General features: G+C 32.8%; 1 protein-coding gene across 5 annotated transcripts in view; it reads left to right on the top strand.

The window, feature by feature from the left end:
* LOC123690827 (integrin alpha-PS2) overlaps nucleotides 1–24,417 on the top strand; it is a 102,095-nt gene that overhangs the window by 51,500 nt on the left and 26,178 nt on the right. For 3 of the 5 annotated variants that reach the window (XM_045634899.1, XM_045634900.1, XM_045634902.1), the window contains exons 4-6: nucleotides 22,462–22,588; nucleotides 23,414–23,434; nucleotides 24,233–24,294. In XM_045634899.1, coding sequence (XP_045490855.1) covers nucleotides 22,462–22,588; nucleotides 23,414–23,434; nucleotides 24,233–24,294 — 210 coding nt within the window. The remainder of the gene's footprint in view (nucleotides 1–22,461; nucleotides 22,589–23,413; nucleotides 23,435–24,232; nucleotides 24,295–24,417) is intronic. The other 2 variants (XM_045634901.1, XM_045634903.1) reach the window with 1 other exon arrangement.

Consider the following 24,417-nt stretch of genomic DNA (forward strand, 5'->3'; position numbering starts at 1 on the left):
TTTTTTAACTTTAGCAAAAACGTGGGTTGTTTTCAAAATTAATAGAAATTAAAAGTTTGGGCATATCTATACTTAGTGAGGTCTATGTGGATGTTGATGAGACAGCTATATATGGTGTCCGACTGATCGGTGTCACGATAGACGACTTCTCAGTACTTCGCATTGTTTACTTGCTTCCACTTACAGCTTCACAGTATTATATAATTATAGATATGTTAAGGTATTAATGACATTATTATTTTCTTATTTACAGCTGCAAAACGAGAAGGTAATAAAATTAATAGAAATTTCCAATTTTGTACGCATTATGAATTTAATTATATGCCTACATGAATAAGAAAATGTAAAATATCTAACAAAATAATATCAACGGTCAAAACTCAGATGTCCTTGAGTAAAAAATTCTACTAGAAATTCCATCGTATTTGTAAACTGTGATCAAAATATTTTTCTTACTATTACCACACCCCGGTCACTCCATACAAAATTATAGTTTTGACAGTCACACTGTAGAGACTGCAAATGTGTGTGTAAACTCTTTATGGTTGGCACATTTGTGACTAGCGTAAAAAAAAATTCGCGTTTTTCTGATGAAATACATCCGTAAACAGCACAATATCTAACCATTTTCTACGAAAAACGATAATCACAAATCCAAAATAATAAAATTGCTTTAAGTCAATTTGATTAATGTTGTCAATCTTCGTTGCGTTTCGTCTAAAGACGTCGTTGGTATCGTCCTTGCGGGGAAATGGGTACCATAACATGTCTGATCGTGCGGGGTGAGGTAAGTGTTTAATTTTGGCGGGAGGCGGAGAGTGTCCGTTCTGTAGCGTTTAGCTACTATTATGTATTCTGTGCTATTACCACAAATAATACATATAGGTACATATAAATAGTACTGGTACTAAATTTAAACTCATCGCGAATGACAAAACATTCTTAATTCAAATGACAGGCCACAAAAACATACTGCATATAAAATCACAATATACTTTTTGTCCCCATATTGGAAAATTAATGAATAAACATTGCAACAAATTCCGGTCACCCTGTGAAAAGGGTATTTAAACAAACAAATTGCGCGGTGATTTGTCAGCCATGTTGATTTCTTGTGACGCGCCAAATACGGCCGCAGTTGACAGGCGCGCGTCTGCGCCTTATACGTCGCATTTCACGTATTGTCTTCAGCCGTGTCTGCGATGTTTTGTGCTATCAGACCTTTTTTGTAAGACCCCTAACAGATAATAAATATGCTGGTTTGCGAAGCTGGCGACCACTGAAATGGCGCGCTTCGAAGATAAAAACCTTAGAGTATATATTACAATAGTATAGAGCGAGTGTATTGCACAAATTGCATAGTGCGCATCGTAGGCAGATGAGCTATAGATACTATATAGATGTGTGTGTGACAAATAGGGATGGGTAGATATCAATTGCGTGTTAAACTATCGATAAGTTATGTAAATAAATATGTATCATAAGTAAATTTTATGTTCAATAAGTTATTAAAGGAAAAATATGTGAATAAAGTATAAATATGTAATTTTAAATTTGTTTACCAACTGAATAAAGTTTGTTTATTCCATTTGAATATTAAATATTATATAAGAAATTTTCTTGTATTAATTATAAGTACTTTAAAAAAATATGTTTGATTGGAATATAAGAAAAACGTGAGTACTTTTTAAATAATAAAGTTAATAAAATAAAGGATCGGGTTTAGTGCTATTTATTAATAATAAATCAAACAATAATAATAATGTTTGAAAAATGGTAAAAAATATTAAGGAATAATTAATAATTTAAAATGATAATATAATAAATAATATTAATAATTTCTTTATTTAATTTTATCCATTTTACTATCAAAATCTTCAAAATCAATTTAGCGGTTCAGAAAATATATCGTAACATTACATACTTTACATTTACACTATAATACATTCGCATTCATAATTTAGAAAGTGTATCGTACAAAACACACCACAAATTTATTTATAATACATTTTTAAAAGAGTTTTAATTTTAAAGTTAAATAAATAATTTGTTAAAATATAGTTCTTCTAGTAAACTTTATATCGAGTACAGCGTTGGTCAGGTCACATCACTACGATCACGTGGCGGCAGTGAGGCGCGCGAGCGAGCCTGCGCGTGTCCGCCTCCCACCTACTCTTCACCCCCGCGATGCTAGATTTATTTTCATAAAATTATGTATAACAATCGACTTACTGATGAAATGTGATAGTGGATTTCAATTTTGTGTATTTTCTAGTATCGTTTTTGCAAGATAGAACTGCACATTTCACCACTTTTATTCGTAAATATGAAAAAAATCCAGAGCAACGCACTTCGTGAGCACTCAACCACGACTGCGAGCGCTCGCGGCGGGAGCGTCGTGTTGTTCCCACCTGTGCCTACTGTTCCCACTTGGTTGTTCGCACTCTATAGATAGTATATATACTCTAAGATAAAAACGTTTTCGAATTAGGTATGAAAATACTTATATTGGCCATTCAAATTTGGAACAGTTTGAGTTTGTGTACCAGGCACATCTAGGTGCATCTAGTGACATTTTCTATTATGAAAAGAGCATGATTATAGAAGCCCGGTGTCGTACCTAGGTCTACAAATGAATATATAGCCATGAACTGTTATTTATTGTATCCTTTCTTTTTTATTACGTAAGTGAAAAGTCTCAAGACCATATTATAATATCTTCTTTTCTTCTATAACAAAAACACGTAATTGTCTTTACATTTATTTTATGTCTTATTGACTTACAAGCATGGGCGTAGCCACGGTGGGGCAGGGTGGGGCGCTTGCCCCACCCTGGCTCTGGCCTGGAAGGTACCTAACCAAATCTAAAAAATTAAATTATCTAACTACTGACTACAAAACTTAATATCCGCAAGAAAACTCACTTTCGAAAGTTTGCGCAAGATTGACCCGATGCGTAAACAAACGTAATCCTTTTGTTTTTCGTTTGTCTGTGTGAGTCACTATTCCTATGTGCAATTATTTACCTCTAATTTTACTGATTAACAAATTGTCATACGCCCAGCGCCTAAGCAGATCCATATAGCCACGATCGCAATCTTAACGGAAACTATCCACTTTAGGGCAAAAGTTATTGTCTTAGGTTGTATTATGGCTTTTTGTAGAAAGTAAAATTTTGCATCTTTTATATCCTGTAAACTCTTTTTGGAAAACTCACCGTTTACTATTTATCGCCCATTAAATGAATTGGTTTATCGTTTTTGGCTCTTAAAATATTGGATTAATCAATAAAATACAATATGCATATAATAATAGAATTTGTAGCATTATATGGTATGCAATATGCATAGGTAATCCAAAACTTTAAAATTGTAGGCATTAGAAAAAAAACTTTTTAACAAAAGTTGTAGAGAATGAAGTGATCTTAAAAAATTGATAAATGCATTTTATTGATTAATCCAATATTTTAAAAGTTATTAGCCAAAACGATAAACCGGTTCATTAAATGGGCCATAAATCGTACACGGTAAGTTTTACAAAAAAGTTTACAGGGTATAAAAGATGCGAAATTTTACTTCCTATAAAAAAGGCAAAATAACTTTGGCTCTAAAGTGGATAGTCTCCGAAATATCGCCCAAAAATTTTTCTTTAAGATTGCGAGCGAAGCACCACCTGGATCTATCAGCAATTTGTGTTTTTATGGTCAGTAAGTGACCCTAAACTTTAAAACAAAAACGAAATTGCATCGGAAATTTAGTGCGAGGTTAAAATATGCTTTAATTACTGGGATATGTTTACCATTTAAAATGGTTTAATTTACCATTTATATAGACATGTTTATTTATTTCATGGTAAAAAGAAATTAATACATCACATTAATGTATCTATAGAAAGATAAACTATATAATATAGTAGCCAAACCATATTTTTAGGGTTCCAAACCACAAAAAGAAAAACCGGAACCCTTATAGGATCACTTTGTTGTCCGTCTGTCTGTCAAGACCATTTTTCTCTGAAACGCATGGAGGTATCATGCTGAAATTATGAAAAAATCAAACTACTAGTCAACCCAATCAAAAAGATACAGCCGTTTTTGCTGAAAATTTTCGACATCCGCAAGGATCGCAAGGAATCAAATCCTACAGGTTTCTTCGTGTACCCAAAATTTTGAAATTTTCAATGAAATAACGTCTTATAGCGCAGATAAAGGACGAAGTGAGAACCGCTTAGGTTTTGATTCCCTTGCAAATGTCAAAATATGTGAAAATTTGCAACATAAACGGCTGTATCTTTTTGATTGCGTTGGTATATAAGTTTGATTTTTTTTACAGCTTCAAGAGACGGTAGATTTTAGTGTTCAATATTAATTTCAGCTTGATACCGCGACGCGTTCCTGAGAAAAAAATATTTTTAGATAGACAGACAGACGGACAACAAAGTGATCCAATATGAGCTTCGTTTTTTTTCTTTTAGAGGCTCGAAGCCCTAAAAATTAAACGGGATTATACATAAATATTATTAAAATAAATAAATATTATAAATTTTTTTTATTATTGTTGCCCCACCCTGAGCCCATGGCTAGCTACGCCCATGCTTACAAGTATTGGAATAGAAACTTCGAAAAGTTGATCATTAATTCATTAACATCCCATCCTATAGAAATCTCAAGTAAATCCATTTAACATTCTATTAAAGTATCGAAGAATATGAAATTAGACACGCGTGCCGTGAAATGTAGCAAAAACCATTAGAGATAGGGTTATGAGGCTTCATTATGATCTATTATATCCGTGGATTTGTTCCGCTTAACTATTTAAGGGGAGTCCTTTCAGCGAAGCGGAGTAAAATTGGTTTGCAAGATCAAATTTTTCATGTATTTGCAATTATATGACGCTTCTAGAAAAAATAATCAATACACTTCAAGATATTTCCTAAAAAGTGTGCTAATTTGTTACACAACCACGTGTATTTTGGTCGATCATATAAAATCATAAAAATAGGCTAAAATAAAGATCGAAAACGAATTATTTATTAATGAAATTTCTGATTTTGGAAATAATTTTTATATAAGGATATGTATTTTGATGTACTGCAGAAAACGTGCTAAATTTTGGGTTTCTACTGAAGCCCTGTAATTATTAAATACATATTATATCTCAGAACTTAACGTTGCCCAGCGTTTTCTTTACAAACCGCGCTGCCCGCTACCCCGCCAGTCCTGATCAGGCGCTTGCTAACGTAGGACCTGTGTCAAATTATCTCCGCTCGATTTTACGTTTTGAGTAACGATAAATTATTGAAAATGGGTAACAAAACAAACAAAATTCGGAAGAAAGCAGTGTCAGTATAAAAAAAAAAGAACAGGAAAAGAGAACTATAAGAAACGGAATGTAAATTGAGTAATATGATAAAAACGTAGTTACTTGATGACACAGAATAAAAATATCAGTTGGTCATAAAGTTTCACCTCGTATGCTTTTATTTCAAAACGATAAAAGCTGCGTTACTGTGAAATAAGAGTTTAGTTTATAATAATTTGTTTTATATATATAATACTAGTGGTCCGCCCCGGCTTCGCCCGTGGTACATATTTCGCAATAAAAGGTAGCTTATGCCCTTTCTCGGGTATCAAAATATCTCAATACCAAATTTCATGCAAATTGGTTCAGTAGTTTAGGCGTGATTGAGTAACAGACAGACAGACAGAGTTACGTTCGCATTTATAATATTAGTATGGATTATTGTTACGTAATTGGTGTATTATTTGCATAATTTTGGGGTATAATTATTAATTACAGTTGTTTATTTTAAGGAAAAAAACAATAATGATTATTAGTTAAAAAATAATTGATAATAGTCAAATAATAATGATTATTGACTAATAATAATTATTAATCACTACAGTAAAAGTTCCTTATTGGCGGGGTATATGTTCCATAAAATATATGCCTCGAATACAGAAACCGTGAATACGGAATGGTAATTATTATATGGGATTATAGGTTCTACGTTAGGTATACGTTCCTAGGTGACGATTGAGATTTTTTTCGTGTCTCATTTTTTTTAGTTGGCATTATAAACTAGGAAGAGTGCAGTAGACGTTACTCGATCACAATTTTGTAACGAATGTGAAAGACGAAACAATAAAACACGCAAAGCGGCTTTTACTATAAACGGAACTACATTTAAAAATATACTTTATTTATTGAGTTATAAGGTTGCTTCCATTCTGTTTATTTACATTCTCAAAAACATCAATCGCGGCAAAGGCGGCTTGCGACAAAGGCGGCTTGGGTCAAAGGCCTCGGCGATATCATTTAACAACATAATATTATGTACTTTAGGCAAACTTGTAATAAGATCTATTTTACTTTCTTATTAGTCCATTTGACAAGGATATTGGGTTAGATATATAATTATATTGGAATAATTTTATTATTATGTATGTACTTATTAAATCCGCAAATAAAAAAATTTTTAGTCGCGAATATAGAAATTGTTGCATTTTTTTAATTCCCGAATAGTGAAAACGCGAATAAAGGAAGCGCGAATAAGGAACTTTTACTGTATAATAGATGATAATAGTTAGTTCATAATCATTGTTATTATAGTTCATTGAAAAGTATGTCTCGTTTCAGCACCATACTATGCCTGATTAAATAAATAGATAATAGATAATAAATACAAGGGGAAGTGGGAGGCGGACACGCGCAGGCTCGCTCGCGCACCCTTCGCACACCTTACTGCCGCCACGTGATCGTAGTGATGTGACTTGACCAACGCTGTACTCGATAGTTTACAAGAAAAACTATATTTTAACATATTAATATTTGACTTTAATATTAAAACTCTTTTAAAAATATATTAAAAATAATTTTGTGTTGTGTTTTGTATCATACACTTTCTAATATTATGAATGCGAATGTATTATAGTGTAAATGTAAAGTATGTAATGTTACTAAATTGATTTTTGAAGGTTTTGGTAGGTATAGAATTGATATATATTTAATTATTTATATTGTTTATTATTTCATTTTAAATTATTAATTAATTCTTATTTTTATTTAACATTAAATACTATTATTATTTGATTTATTATTAAAAAATAGTACTAAACCCGATCTTTTATTTTCTTAATTTTAATATTTAAGAAGTCCACACGTTTTTTCAGATATTTCAATTATACATTTTTTTAAACTACTTATAATTAATAGAAGACTTTACATTATTATTTAAAATTACATATATTTAGACTTTCTTCATACATTTCTCCTTTAATAACATATTGAACAATATATTTTCTTATGTTACATATTTATTTACATAACTTATCGATAGCTCAACACGCAATTGATACCTACCCATCCCTATTTGTCACACACACATCTATATAGTATCTATAGCTCATCTGCCTTCGATGCGCACTAAGCAATTTGTGCAATACACGCGCTCTATACTATTCTAATATAATACTCTAAGCTTCTACTGGTAGCAGCAAGTAATATTTATTAGTTACACCAAGTACTTCCATAATTATGTTGTGCTAATTAATAAATTCCTAGTACCTACTTATCTCAGTTTATAAAGTTGTAAATGCTTACTTTATTTACTTTTATATTTACAATCTGACACAAACACTTTTACATTGCTTACATAATAAAAATTGATCACAATTTACTTTTGATATATTTTACACTGTGGCATAGCGCCAAGAAGCTTATATCTAATACACTGGAGATTGCACTATGACCATTAACTTGTAACAAGAAAATATGACCTAGAATGACGTCAGTCATGTTTTTTGTCTCTTTCTGTTGAGTGACCATGTTGGTTTGTAAATTCAGGATTTTTCAAAAAAGAAAAAACTAAAAATCATGGTCTATAAATAATAACGACATAGGTATATTTTTAACAGTATTTATATTATAATATTATGGTCATACTTTATAGGTACATACAATTTTAATTGGTATAGAATGATAGTTTTAAATAACTTTTGGCTACAAAGCTTGGATATGAACCGATATATAGCATTAACATCCTTTGTAAATAGAGGAAAGTTGTGTTTTGCATCAGATGCTGTTTACCAAATTGTAAGCTACTCAGATCTTCTTTTTAAACGCGTTGCTTCGACGGATCAATTTCAATCCAAAATCATCAAAGAAAAACTGTTTATTTTTCAAAAGGTATTTTTTTCTGGGTCGTAATCCTCAGTAATCTTGATGGGCACATATATTTCTTTTTATTTTACTTTTTGGAAAGCTGAAATACGTAAAACAAAAAATATAAGGTAAGTTAAAAAAGTATAAATTTCAATGTAAAAACGAACAATCTTATAACTACATGTGAGTGCAATACCGATGTCGTGTGTTGTTTCATTACTAGTAACAATCTTTAAAATGGTGTTCTAAATTTTCATCATAATATTGTTATTACAATATATTCTCCTCGCTATCCATAAAAACTCGTCATCATGGTTACCTTACTTGTTAAATTTGTTTATTGAAAACTTGTTGAAAAATGATAAAGTATTGGGGAAATAACAAATTTAACATGACTGCTTACTAAAATGATGCTTAATTAGACAATTTTTGCCATTGAAATGATTCTAAACAGGTCAATGCTGGAGTATTGAGGAATATTGTAAATAACGTAAATATACACTTGCCTGTGAAATTCTATGCCAGAATTTGGTGTCCAAACACTTCTGCAATTTTGCACAATACAATGCATTCTTTATATTCGGAAAATATTCATTAAATAAGCAACAATATTAACTTAAATATTCGAATCGACGCAATTTTTTTGACACACATGCCATATTGACAAAGTGAGAGTTGCTACAATTTTATTATGGTGACTACCCATAAGCAGGGAGTATCGCTTTTTAATAATTGGTTCAGATACTTATTTTATTTAGCATAAATAATAATTGTCTCATCCAACAATGCTTCTGAATGACGTTTTTGGCAATTTATCAACAAACTCATGTACAAAAACTAACCTTTTGTACAGAATATTACAGCATACATAGTAGCCTTGGGAAAACTTCGTATTAACAGTGGCAATACCAAGTTAGGTGTGAAAGTGATAAAAAACATGAACTGGGCAATATTTTCTTGTTACACGTCAATGTTCATACCGAAATCTCCAGTGTATTAGATATAAGCTTCTTGCATAGCGCTAACGACGAAAAACAAACGACGCGAGCAGCGCGAGGAGCGCGAGTCACGCGAACGGCCCCCCACACTTCACTTCCTAAAATCTTGCCTCGCGTTGAAATACCTCGCGTTAATGAGTGTATTGTTATAGTTAAAAATTAAACAATTTCAATTTGATACAATCGAGATGATTGGATTTTATAGAGCGTGCCATTTTTGTTGAATAGAGGCGCTTTATATCTACCTAAACTTCTATTCTGCACACAGATTCTGCACCTATTCTAGTAAAGCTACACAGATAAAAACAAAGTATTTTTATTGATGTTTTCAATTCGGTTGATGAAGCTGCTTTTGTTTTTTTAATTTATATTCTAGACTTGCCGTATTTCAGTAATTTCAAACAAAGTTTACACCTAAGCGTAAGTATTTCACTACTATTGCAAATACTGTTCCTCAGGTACCAGTGAATATGGATCCTTTTAAACATTGTCTAAAGATCTCAAGTAACAGCTGCAGCGTTAATTAATGACAGATATATTTGAACATTCTTTGTGTCTTAGTTATTATTTTATTGAAAGTATAAACATCACGCAATAACTATGTAAAAAATTATTTATTAAATTGCTCCATATCATGAACACATAATAATATGCTCTGGCACTTTAGAATAACAATGTATTTACTATTTAGTTAAGACATATTAAAATTTCACCGAATAAGAAACGAAGCCTTAACATAGCTATCGTGCGAGCTAGCCAAGTGTCGGCGCCTCTTCCCTTTGAGGAGGAATACCGACAATTATCGGCATCAAGGACTGCCAAGTCATTGTGCACTATCCCATAGCCCATCGTGATAACCAGAGAAAGCATAAGTCACTAGATAAGCATGGCTTTACAAGGTCAAGGGTACTTATTTGATGTAGAAATGAATAATAAGATGAATTCAACGGGTATAATATTTTTTCTGTTACGCGAAGAATACTTTCTCTCTATATAGAGGAATTCACAGTGTTCTAAACCGTTGAATAGTTGTTTTGATACGAAGATAAGTAACATACCTTCAAATGTTACAAAAAACGGTCAAATTGTAGAATTGTACTAGGTATATAAGATCCAAGCAAGATAGAGAATGATATTATGATAGGTACTAGCGTATTATAAATTGAATTGGTCTATAAGACTACTATTAAAGATTTATTACAAGCAATGCTGGAATACGATCGATCATATAATGCAGGAATACATTTTATTATTGAAGTCGACGTTGTTTTTAAACATAAAGAAGATGGTACTTCTTCTCAAGAATATAATATTATACTGTACGTTTAACAATAAAATATAACCAATTCAAACATACGATTTCTAAAAGGTATGTGCATTTAAACAAGGATTTAAATTTTAACAGCACATTTGCCTTTTGTATTGTTGTCAATATCTCCGAGCTGTGTGATAAAAGATCAATAAGAAAATCATTTTGTTTCCCGTTGAGGCGTCTGCGCAGCAAATAGGCGTGATGTACTGCGCAGGCTTTCACTATTCCTTGCTTTGATTAGCGATTCAGTTATAAGCGGTTAGCGATTGGAAATCTTAATTGTTTTATCTTACAAGTATAAGATTATTGTTATCTTATCTTAGAATTTATTGTTCTAAACTTCTAAGTTCTATTATTGATATTCTTATGTCTATGGTAAATTATGTTTTCGCTCTTATATTTATGTTTCTACTAGGTATCTCAATAATGATTTTGTAAGTAACAGATTGATTAATGTTATGATCAATGTTAATAATATGGCTATAAAATCTAGATTGCTTCCTTTAACTTCCACACATACCTATCAAAATTACTTACATAACACTAAAAATTCTTCACGTCTACTATCTTTACATAGAAAATAGCCTCTTCTTACTAAAACGCTTTCTCTCACACCATGTACCACCACACACGGCAACATCTTCGCAATATAATATCGCGGCGTTTGCAGCTAATAATACCCCATTGTCCTCCTGCGGCAGATACTGCATTATAAATACCCTATCATCGGATAGCTATAATTAAATGTAACGGTAGTTTTGCGGACATTTGAATCTTTGTGAAATTTAGCAATTTGTTATGACGAAGTTTATGGTTTATGTGTTATTAGACTACGACTTTTAAGTACTAAAGATTATTACAAATAGTTAAATAGAACCGTTCTAACAGACGGCAAGTTGTGAACGGCAGAGACTACTTCAGCCGTCGCCACCTGTCGACCGACGCAGCCTCTGCCGTTCACAACTTACCGTTCGTCTGTTAGAACTCTTAGTAATTATGTTTTTAGTAATTATCAAAATGATGAAGATTTATTGTTCTAAATTTACATCTAAGTACATTTAGCATTTCGAAGTGTTGAATTACCATTATTACAACAAAAAACATTATATCGAGCACCAAACACAGCCTATACTTTTCACAAATCTAAACTATAGTATATTTTGCAAAACAAAGAAGCCAAGTTTGGGATAAATGGCACTGAAAGGTTTTCGACGTTCCGCCAATGGGTTTAGCTATACATGGCGAGATAAACTTACCCTTAGCTTGTCTATCCGACAAATTGATGTGATTTATCCTCTATTGTATGCCTGGCTTGCTATTTAGCGTGCTTTTAGGATGTGATGTATAAATCTTGAGCTTTACAATGGCTGTGTTTAGTGACTATATTTTTGTGATGGTTATATTGTAAACTTAAGTTTTAATCGAACATTTGTAACGCTTAACATTTAATTAATTTTTGCATATACATTTTTAAGTACTTATTAACAAAAGTTATTTACAGAAAATATGTAAAAAAAAACACATTTCCTAATTTTTAACGAAAATCGTAAAAATCTGTGCGTAATGACGAATTCTATAATTTATTAGAAACAAGAGCAAAAATAGTCTCCAAGTAACTAATTGTTCTAGTTATTAGGTATAATACAAAAAAAATCATATACCGGTAGTTATAATGGAACAAGTGAAGAAAGTTCCCAAGATAACGCGACCCTTACAACTTCCTCTCCGATAACTCGCTTCGGAAGATAGTTTATCTTCACACAATTTATTACTTCTTAATATTATTGTGTCATTTATCGCGGCGCAGGCGCAAAGTGATAACAATTATGTTCTGATTACATTAATATGTACTTAGTTTCGGTTTTAGTGTTTTTATAAAAATAATTTGATGGTGCTTAATTTTATCAGCATTTTGTCTTTTTTACTTTTAAAAGTAAAAGTTTATAAGAAACAGGCTAATGATAAGAAAAAGAATTTTATTACGTTTGAAATTTACACTTTGCGTACGTACGTTTTGTAAGTTCCGTCACTTAACATGTTATTAGTACTTTCTTCGTAATTGTGACAAAATTAACTAGTATGAAATATAGGAATATAACTTTTGCTTAATTTTGAGATAGATTTTGAACAATCAGTTGAAGACAATTGTGCAAACACAAGTAACTATAGGTACATAAAATAGTCTTGCCACACTGAATTTAATTTATATGAAGAATGAAATCACAATCCTAAAATAGCAACAAAACCACAGTCCTGTGCCACAAAAATCTCACACAAAAATCCACACAAGGATATAGGGAACGAGTTGCATTTTATTCATTTCTATTTCAATACATTGGTATTGCCATACCGGGCTGATCCGTATTTGGCATCGCTCATAACTGTGTACTATGTAGCACTACAGTTAATCTCAACCTGCCCAGTTTCCCTTTTTATGACGTAACGGCATGTAGACAATTAAAGGAGAAAGAAACCCGTGGTATGGCAGGGGGTCGCTTCGTAACTGTCGCTCTTGGCTGCTCTATATTTAATTGTGTGGTATACCGACTAGATATGTTTGTGTTTCTAGTAAATTATAAAAAATCAGTTTAAAAAAAAAGAGATAAAATGCGTCAGTCTGTAACAAGGTGTTGATAATTTAAACAGCTATATTTAAAGGTTTTATCAATTGAACAAATACAAAATAAATATCATTACTATGTAATTATTAAATATTTCTTTACTTATTTTACTTCCTACTACTGGTATTTAAGAGAAAATATTATAGGCAGTATCATTTCTACATGTTTATTTATAATAACATAATTTATTTTAATTAAAGGTACAAGTCCGAGACGGGCCGCAGACCGCAAACTGCAACAGAAAACTGCAAGCGACAACACTATTGTTTCTATGAACATCTATGAATCGCAGCGCGTCGCGTCTGCAGGCAGCAGTGTCGCCGCGCTTAGAATCAATTTCATAGATGTTCATAGAAACAAGTGGTGTCGCTTGCAGTTTGCTGTTGCAGTTTGCGGTCTGCGGCCCGTCTCGGACTTGTACCTTAATATTACCCATAAACGCACGTGATGAAAATTACGCTCCTCCAATTCAAGAATTTGTACGAATATGAAGTTAATGTGGTGATTATTTTAATTTTCATGATTGTAGCAACAATTTTAATCATCCGTCTGCTCGGTCAGAAATGAGTGCGCAAAATTATCATTCTGTTAATATTATGAAACATAATTTACTTGTAATAAGATTCATGTGGCATCAATTAAAAAAACATATGAACTCTGTTTCGCAATTGAATTTTCGTATCAAATAACAAATAAAAAGGTTAAAAAAGAAACTGGTGCAGGATCTTAAATTTATTCTCTGAATGTTATTCATGACGTATTTATAAGTAAAAGGTTTTATTGCAATGAATATGTTGTTGTATTTCGACATGTTTTCATAGATAAAGACAAACAGAGCATTGCCTTCCAGGCATCTCCTAAAAATTATCTATATTCAATTGGTAGAAAATAAAACTTAACTCTCAAGTACGAGTAACAGTTCCCAGTTATCAAGTTTTTACACCAGCTCGTCTATTGAGACCATTCTCCCTTATAAGAGCACAACTGTAGTGGACACTTTTTCCTCTCCCTAAACAGTAGCGTTGCTTCGCGAAATTAACAGCAAACGTACTGTTAGATTTCCGTATCTAAAGAGGTTACAAGGCCTTCAATGAAATGAAACTATTTATGTCTTTACTTTAAGAATTAACAATTATTATAGTTATAAAGAGTAACGCTATTTGGGTAATATTTGCATATTCATATAGAAGAGATAACGAAAATATTAGGTGATAAGTGACAGACTTTAGAAGCAAATCGCGTGCGCAATATACTTAGGTAGGTAAGTGGATTTCGATGTACCAGTATGTGATATTGGATGCTTTAGGTACCTACTGTTATAGTTTCACAATGGTTTGATATCTTAAAGAATACATTTCAGTTGATGAAATTTGTAAACTGGAAAATTATCTCAATGATTTACGAACATTGGATCCATACAGTGAATGTAGTTTGAATTATTTAAAAACTTGTTTACATCTATAACTATATATTATGGAAACAGTTATCCGAAACATCATGATACTAAACGGCTAATAAATCCACAAAACATGAACATAAACAATACAAAACAATTCAATTCGAATAAAGCCTTAAATCAACATCCAGCATCTTAAATCAATATTACCAGAGATAATAATATTTCTTATTCTATACGATATTACGCAACCTCATAATAACATAGTTATGAATTTCTATGATTTACAACCGATCACACATTGGCATTTTGTCGGTGTGTGTCAAATGTGTCAATTGGGTCAAATGAGTCAAATGAGTCAAATATGTCAAATGAGTCAAATATGTCAAATATACTCTGTGGGGAATGTGTTACAACATTGTGTCAAATGTAAGGGAGCGCGTGCTGTGAACAAATGTTTGCTGTGGACCCTGTGTTTGTTAAACAAATAATGACTTGAGATCAAGAATATACGTAAATTAAGTCTGAGGTGTTATGGAAATAGAGTTATGGATGTAACGTCTATATAAATTTTTCCAAGGATAATGTTCTAATTCTGCACAGTACGTAATAATATCAATTAATTATCGCAAATTTATATGTGTGCTTCGTGTAGTCTTGAAATCAAATATAAGTATCTAACGACCTGTGATTTTATGGTCAGATAACCACTACCGTTTCCGTAACATAAAAGGGGTTGCAAATTTAATATCCGTACGTAAAATTTACACATATTATCATATACGACATTTTTGCGGTTTCCTATCATATAGGTACTAAATACAGAAATAAAGCGTATTAGAGTATTTTAAACTTAGAAAAGTTCAGAGAAATGCACGCATGGTGTGGAACAAAATTAAAACGTCAAAACAAACAAGAATTGAAAAAGAAATGAAAAAGCTCTGACTAATCTACGTAGAATTTGTTGAATGACATTATGCAACTTGTAAAAGTTTCGAATTAGTTTAGAAATGTTAATTCGGATTGTTTAATGGAACAGACAGCAATAAACTGGCAACATTAGCCCACTTCCAGCACTATTCTCGTCGCCGATTTGGGTCAGTTGTGTCAATTGGGCCGCTTTGTGCAATCTGTGCTGATTTACGTCAACATATTGGTTGTCTGTGATTTGATGTGGCCATATTGTGGCTACTTTTATGAGGGATTTAGTAGTAAGTTACTTCGTACGAAAATACAGGGAAAAGAAGTAAATCGTCTTTCTCAAGATTAGTTTTGTAATAAAGTATGTGTAGGTAGTCTGATATGTAAATTAGGTAATTCATTCACAAGGCCTAAATTATGATAACACTTGTATCAATACAGCTGACTAATGCCATATATTTACGCCAAGAAAATAGTCACATAATATGATCATAATATTATGTGACTAAAATTTTAAAATTCTTGTTGTGAAATCGTAATTTGAGAATCATTTCTTCCGAACTGTACTGATTATATTTTAAACGGCTCATTGCTCAAGTATGAGTAACGTAGGAAATTATCCAAAAGGTTAATAACCGACACTAAATCAGCTGACGAGCATAAAGGACATTGTGTTTGTCACGTGACTCAGAAACTGAATCAGTCTAACATACGTTAAAAGGTGGGTTATAGAAATCGAATAAGAAAATAACAATAAATATCTGAGACATACTAAGCAGATATAATATTATGAAGGTACCTATAAATGGTCAAATGAATGTTATCGTTTAGTGATAAATGAACTTACTACCTATATAAAAGTATGGATATCGTCGAAACACTAGAATAGGATAAAACTGCCCCAAAATTTTAAAGAACCAGCCAAATAACAGCAGGAATACTTATACTTTTATACTTTGTTTTATCCTTTCGCTCTGGATAAGCATACCATATAATTACATCGATTAAAATTAACCTCGGGGATCTCAACTCTCCCTCAGTATATAGCCTCATAAATACCCCGCGGTCAAAGAGCGAACATCTAATATAAATTAAAGAAAGTTTATCTTCCCGATGTTTGAGTCATTCGGGCGAGTGTGATGCCAATAATGGTCCATTGATCGCTTGTCGTAAAACCGTTGTAAACAAACAGATGGACCATTTTATGGGCCCGATGTCGTGTTGCAAGATGACGCGGGATTCGTGAGACGTTGTTTCTTTTTCTTTTACGTTTAACTTCAGAGGCCAGGCTTATGAATCATGTTAGCAGTGGTTTTTGCTTGATTTTTGCGTTTCTAGGAAAGTTGACCCCGTCCGATTAGGGCCCTTCTGGCCTCCTCCACTCAAGCGACAGCTCAAGCCGAGGTTCGTGGTCCCCGTCAAGGGGGGACGCCCTTGTGCATGTCGCTACCAGGGTGAACCTTCAGTTCACCCCCGCGTCCGCGTTAAAATGTAGAAGCCCTTCTGGCTAACATTGAGAAACACCACACAAAAAAAAAAAAAAAAAAAAAGGAAAGTTGAGGCTAAGTGATTAGCATTTTGTGTGCGCATTAAATGGTAGGTAGGTATAGAGTAAATTATAGAACTGGGTTTTAGCTGAATCTAAAACTTATGACAGTTAATTAATAAATGTGAAAGTTTTTTATATGATTCTTGATTATTAAAACGAAGATAGAACAATTATTGTTAAGTTATGGGCACACATAGCGGGACACGTTTCCTACAATAATTCTTGATACATACCCAATCACCGCAAGAAACAAGACTTAGTTTGTAAAATTTCGGGACCAATAACTATAACTTAGCATTACAAGCTAAAGCATTTCAATTAATCAAAAAGGTAATCAGCCTTTCGATCTTAAGGCACCTAATTACTATAATAACTATTAGATATGATTTTACGTGCACCAGATGGCGCTGTTGTTTCTGACAGCTCTGCGTTACTTGTTTGTTATAGTGTTTAAGAGGGCTTATTCAATTTAACGCAAGTCAAAATCTCCGCGATCTATTACGATAGATCGCGGCTTGCGCTATCCTTTTACTATGAACAGCATAGGTCCACAGGAGAGCGCCGAGCAACATGTCCTCTCTCTGGGAAGGCTCGCTGCCGACTGATTTTAATCGGGTCGCGCGCAGTGTTTTATAGTACTTTAAAAAAAATTGTAGAAAAATAATAGAGGTACCTTAGTTGATTTTTTAAATATTATCTTATAAGTAATACGTTCTTTCATTGCAATATGTATAAAAACACCGGCCAAGTGCGAGTCGGGCTCGCGCACAAAGGGTTCCGTAGCAGCAAATATAATAAATTACAGTTAAATCAACCTATCTCAAAAACTATAAGAGATACTTTGATCAAACCAAAAATCGTTGAAAGAGTTAATTAGCATGCATCACCTCTATTTTTTTTAGAATTTTATACCCCGTAGTTATAAAAATAGAGGGGGGGGGACATACTTTTTACGACTTTGAGAGCTGATATCTCAAAAACCGTTCACTTTAAGAAAAATGTTTTTTAGAAAACTTTATATCATTTTAAAAGACCTTTCCATTGATACCCCACACGGGTATGTACATCGAAAAAAAAAATTTCATCCCTCAGTTACATGTATGGGGGGCCCCACCCCCAATTCCTTTTTTTACTATTTAGTGTCATATTTTTGTAGCGGTTCATACAACACATATTCCCATCAAATTTCATCACTGTAGTACTTATAGTTTCCGAGTAAATCGGCTGTGACAGACGGACAGACGGACAGACGGACAGACGGACATGACGAAACTATAAGGGTTCCGTTTTTGCCATTTTGGCTACGGAACCCTAATTATATTCAACTAAGTCAAATATCATGGTGAAAATAATCATTTTGTCGACTATAATTTCTAAAAAAATTCACATTGTTCGGATTTTAATTTCATAAGTTAGGAGTCCAAATTAAAAAAATCTTTTAACTAACTATTTTAATAAGGATTTTTGCAGTTAGTTAAAAAAAAATGTGTGTTAGATCTGTCAGCAATTTCAGATATTTTTAGCTTCGAAATTGACACTAAAAGTGAAATCAAGTAATCATCGGCTCAGTTATCTTGATGGTATTCACAAATACTGTATTAATTGAAAAAAAACTCTTAACTAACTATATAGACAATAAAATTTCCTAAAATTATTAGTAATTCATATGTTTGTAAGATAAGTGGTTGATGGACAATCTGGTTTGAAAAATCACATATTTGAGCCAAACAGCGCACGGACCGCGTACACGGCCTTAACGCGTCGCACGCGCACACGCGACTATTTTAATTTGATTCAGTTGGGGCTTGTAGGGCTGCCTACTTATATGAATATTATTATGATGGCAATTAGAAAAAGTGCAAAAAGTAGGTGTGTCATCTTGAAGGTTCCGAAATGTCTACAACTTTTAAATAATATGTATTTCTTTTGTGGCTATAGGGAACCTCTTATTTTAATTTATCTGTTTTCATAATTATACAGTACATACGCATTGATTTGATAAGTGATTGAAAAACAAAACTGATACTAATAAAATATTATTTAACAAAATTGCTTCGAGTTGATGCCAATCACAGATGCCAATAAATACATACAAACGACAAGTTATTCTTTATAACATTCCATTTTGAAATATTTTTACAGCAGTGGCAACCCTAGCATTCACCCCGTGTTATTACAGGACAGATGAACTGCCGAACTTTCAAGTTCATTTCGTTATATTTACAGGGTTATATTTAGATTTAAGTTAACACGAATGGAGGTGGAGTAAACCGAATGTTATGAACGTAAATGTACGATCGTGACACTGGTCGGTGTACAGGGATTATGATTTAGTGTGATAAAAATACATTTTAATTTATAAACAGTGAAGTAAATCTGGAGAAAGACTATTCGATTGAATAAATGTTCGTCTCGTTTTTAACCGGTAGATAAAACAAATATAGGAAATAACGACTACGGTATTTTTAAACTATTTGCTTAAATTGTGAAAATAATACTTTATAATATTACCCACCAATATGAAAATTGGATGTATATAATATAGGTAGGTACTGTACATATACCAAAATAGTATTTTTTATAATTTTGTCTGTCTGATTGTTTCGGCTAATCTTACTTACTTAAAGTAAAACTGCGGGGCGAAGCTAGATATTAAATACGTTTTCAGAGTGATAAATGACACACAAATTAATTGATATTTACATACCTTTACAAACTAGGCGCTTGTATTTTGACACTTACGTAGATTTAGATCAGGGATGGGGAAACTTTTTCCTTGGCGTGCCAATATAATACTAACGAAATATATGGCGGGCCAAGTTGTTTCATTTTTGGCTATGTTAATCACCGAAATAAAAATATTGATATGTATTTTTGAAACACTAATTTATTGTGCAATATAACAAAATAATTATTGGAATAAAAAAGAAATTGGAAATTGTAATTAAATTAAACTTTTAAGTTAGCTGCGAAGTAGAAGGTTGAGGAGCGCTGGTCTTTGTGGGGACATGTGACATGTGGAACTGTTTTTGTTTTTGCATGATTTCATCATAAACCGGCTCCATTTGTGATGCTGAACATTTTAGTAGTGAATAAAGGTGGTCATCCGAAAGCCTATTACGATGACAATTTTTTCTTAATTTCATTATTGAAAAAGTTTGTTCGCACAAATAGCTTGTACCAAACATAGCCATTATTTTTTGGGCGTGGGCAACTATATTTGGGTATTGTGTCCTAGGTATGGACTTATAAAATTCCAATTTGCTGGTGTTAAGAAACAGTTGCTTCAAATGGGTATTGCATTGCATCTCAATTAGTTCAAGTTGGAGGTTGGCGGGTGTTTCATCGATGTTGACATTAAAAGGCATCGAAAAAATATTTAGTGAAGGCTCAATTGTCATAAAATCTTGAAATCTCTTCTCAAATTCTTCGTGCAGTTTCATTAGCTGTTGAGCGAACCTTTTTAATTTGTTGTTTGAGACAGGTGATATACTGCTCAGATTGGGAAAATGGGTAAGTTCATTTTTCTCTATACAACAGCAAAACAATTTAAGCTGCAATTTGAAGGCTTTTAAATGTCCCCAAAGCTCATCTAAGAATTGATTCTTGCCCTGAAGCTTTGTATTCAATTTGTTTAAGTGCGACAGCAAATCTGTGAAAAATGCGAAATCAGCAAGCCAATTTTCGTCAGACATGATCTTAAAGTCGTCCCATTTGCCTTGCACCGTCAGAAAGTCTTGAATCTCCTTTCTTAAATTCCACACTCTCCCAAATGCATTGCCACAGCTTAACCATCTCACTTTAGTATGGTAGAGGAGATCAGAAAACTCGCTTTCGGTGGATTTTAGAAATGCTTGGAATTGTCGATGCATCAAACCCCGTGAACGTATTGTGTTGATAAGTTTAACAACCACACTCAAAACGGGTTGTATGTCAATAGCTGCTTTACACAACACATCTTGGTGTATTAAACAGTGCAGAAATAATACATTATTATTAGGGTATTCTTTGCAAAATATACCCATAAACCCCAAATTGCTACCCACCATATTTGGTGCTCCATCCGTGGTTATGTTACATAATTTGTCCATAGGCAAGTGAAACTTTGAAAGACCCTCAAAACAAGAGTCGTAAATATTTTTTCCAGTGGTTTTTCCTTTCAAGGATTGTAAGCATGCTAATTCTTCGGTTATGTTGAATTCTGAATCAATTCCTCGAATAAAAATCAGCAATTGGGCAGTATCGCTCACGTCTGTGCTCTCGTCCATGGTTAGAGAGAAGTATTCAAATTCGTTACAGTTCTGTTCCAGCTGTGACGATAATTGTGCAGCGATGGCGTCAATTCGATCAGTTATCGTTCTCCGTGATAAAGCTAAAGATTGAAACTCTTTACTTTTTTCTGGACAAATAATGTTGCTTACAGCCACCATGCAATCTTTTACAAACTCACCATCCGACAAAGTTTTATTGCTTTTTGCGATTTTGTAAGCTACAACATAACTTGCCAGTGTTGCAGCTTTCTGAGTATCAGATTGCTTCGTGAACATGTTCTGCTGTCCACGTAACTTATCTTTTTGCCTTTCAACAAAGGACTTTCTCTCTGCCTCTGTCATAGACGAATATTTCGCATTTGCATGTTTTTTTGAGAAGTGTCGAGACAAATTAAAATCTTTAAAAACTGCAACTGTTTCATTACAAATGAGACAAACTGGTTTGTCTTTATATTCTGTGAAAAAATATTTCCATGACCATTCTTCTTTAAAAACTCGACACTCAGAATCAACTTTCCGTTTTTTGGTCGTCATTTTGCTGCTGTAACAAAACAAGAAAACCAACATCACTACATCGCTCAAACATATTTTACAATTAAATCATTTTAAGACACAAAATGTGATGAAATTTATGCTACTTGTATATTATTATATTAACAAACTGTTTTCAGAATTTACATACAAACAACATGATAACATCTTACCTTGTGGATTTAAAAATGTCACCACTCACCGTCTGTTAGACGACTGTTGTAGTTTCGTAATTAAGAATATACGGCGTACAATCATGCGATCTGAACTAAGACAAAACTCCGACTGCGGATAAAAAATGTACTCTGGGACTGCGGCGGCCGGCGGTGCGGCGCGGGCGGCGTGGATACGGGAATCCGAGGGTGGGCGCGCGGGAGGGGTGTCCGACGTTCGGACCGCACATGCACAATTGCACAGCACATGCCACGACCCATTTGACCAAACAATTGATTGTTCTATGCAAGCTGGCCATTGCCAATGAGAATGAAATTACTAACAATACGAAATATTCTCTTGATTTTTGTTTGATGGTCGCGGGCCGGATTTCAAGCCTTCGCGGGCCGGAGATGGCCCGCGGGCCGTAGTTTCCCCATCCCTGATTTAGATTATTTTAGTAGTATAGCGAAAATATGGGTATGATGACCTTTAAATTGTTATACCTTCTTGTTCCCAACTTATTTACGTGTTCTCTTTGTTTCAGGCCTGTGCTCCCCGCTACGTATCGTTCGTGACAGCCAAGCTGAACCAGCGGGATCCCGTGGGATCCTGCTTCGTTGCCAAAACACCTGATGCTGTTGATGTTAATGAGTTCTCTCCTTGTCGAAACTGTGAGTTGATATTCAGGATCCTTTCTATTAACGAATAATAAAATTGTATAGGTATCCAGTAAAATATGCTGGTTTTGAAGATATATGTTTGATAATACAATAGACAAACTATGAACAAAAATTAAACAATCAACATTGCCTTTTATTGTACTGTACAGAGGCTAGGCTGTTAAAAATATTTAAAAATAGAATGTCATTTGAATTATTTTTTTTGTTGATTCCACTTGTGTCTGACTTCAGAGCAGTAGCCATAGACTATACAAATAAGATATCGCAAATTATAGAATAAAAAGAATAATAAAAGTGAAATCCAATATCAAACACATGCATACTTAAATTTACTTTGAAGAATTTTATGTCAAGTAAGTACTTATGTAAGTTTCCCAAAAAAGTTGCCATAATAGAGAAATGTTACGGTAAACTAAAATGGCGGCGGAAAATAAAAGCGCGCGAAATAACCCGGTCACTTCCGCCGGTAATGGCGAATTGAGAAGTGAAATTAGCGTGACGATCACTCAGGGGCGAGCCCGATTGGTTTTACGTAACACTATTATGGTAAAACATATTTCTTCTTTGTATAGATGGTTACTCTAAATACATGGGAGAGATAATTGTGCTTGGAAAAATATGTATTCGCATGTTTTAAAATATATAATAAATAATAATTATTATTATCTATGTGGTGGAAATATTATAATACTTCCCTCTATTGGTATAATGTGTATATTATATTTGATATGTATTCTATAATGGTATTTTTAACACTAATATGTTTTCTATGGCTTATTTCTATGACAACTATTTTTATGATATAAAATTGTTTAGGGTTCCGCACGCAGGACGATGGTGAGTAAAGTAAATGGGTGTACAATGGATGTTATCACGCATATACACAGGAAAATGATCATTATATAAACCGTTCACAGAGTCACAAAACATTTGTTGTTGTAACCCCACAAGACATTGTAAATAACTTCGTCATTGTTGTAGTATAACTTAGAAATGAATATAATTTTTAAATTATATCACTATTCACTGGTGATGTCTTTATAAACTACGATATGTAAAAAATAATTTAAGTTTCAAAATTAAATATAAATATTAGAGGTTGAATAATTTTATCACACTTAGGTGTGGTTTAAATAAATGAATAAAGATAAAAAATGTGCATGTAAAAATTCAATTGATGTAAGTATATCTCCGTATGTGCTTCAGTTATAAATGTATAATACACACGCTTAGTGTTAGTAATTGATAATTTAAATAGTAGTTGTTACTTTTACTAAATTTATTTACAGACATTACGAAATTAATCAAGAAAAACATTCTTTTTACAAATTGTTTCTATTGATAAAAACAGTAGGTATTATTTTCCATTTAGTTACATCTAAAAATATAAAAAATAAAAAATATAAAAATTGCTATATATATATACATAATATGTATATTGTTTTCACAAAAAAAAGCACTGACAAATTAAAAATGAAATTAGAATACAAATTGTTATAATTATCTTGTTGCCATAACGTGAAAAAAAAAAGAAATTAGCATAATCTATGGTCTGTCACATGATCCCGCCATAATCCCATTGACGCGCGCGATAATTTTTTATCTGTTATAAATTGATTTTATTCAATTCCGCAGCAAGTCATGGTCAACGTAAGACCGGAGTGTGCCAAGCTGGTTTTTCAGCGGCTGTATCAAAGGTAAGTTAATGCAATATTAATAACAGTCATTTTCTTAATACCAAGGAGGCGGTCGGAATATAAATGTCGCTATAACAAATTATTATTATGCAATTTAAGTCAGTTAGTGATAAACTTTACTGT

The sequence above is a fragment of the Colias croceus genome, chromosome 4 (genome assembly GCF_905220415.1).
Source record: "Colias croceus chromosome 4, ilColCroc2.1".
NCBI lineage: Eukaryota > Metazoa > Arthropoda > Insecta > Lepidoptera > Pieridae > Colias > Colias croceus.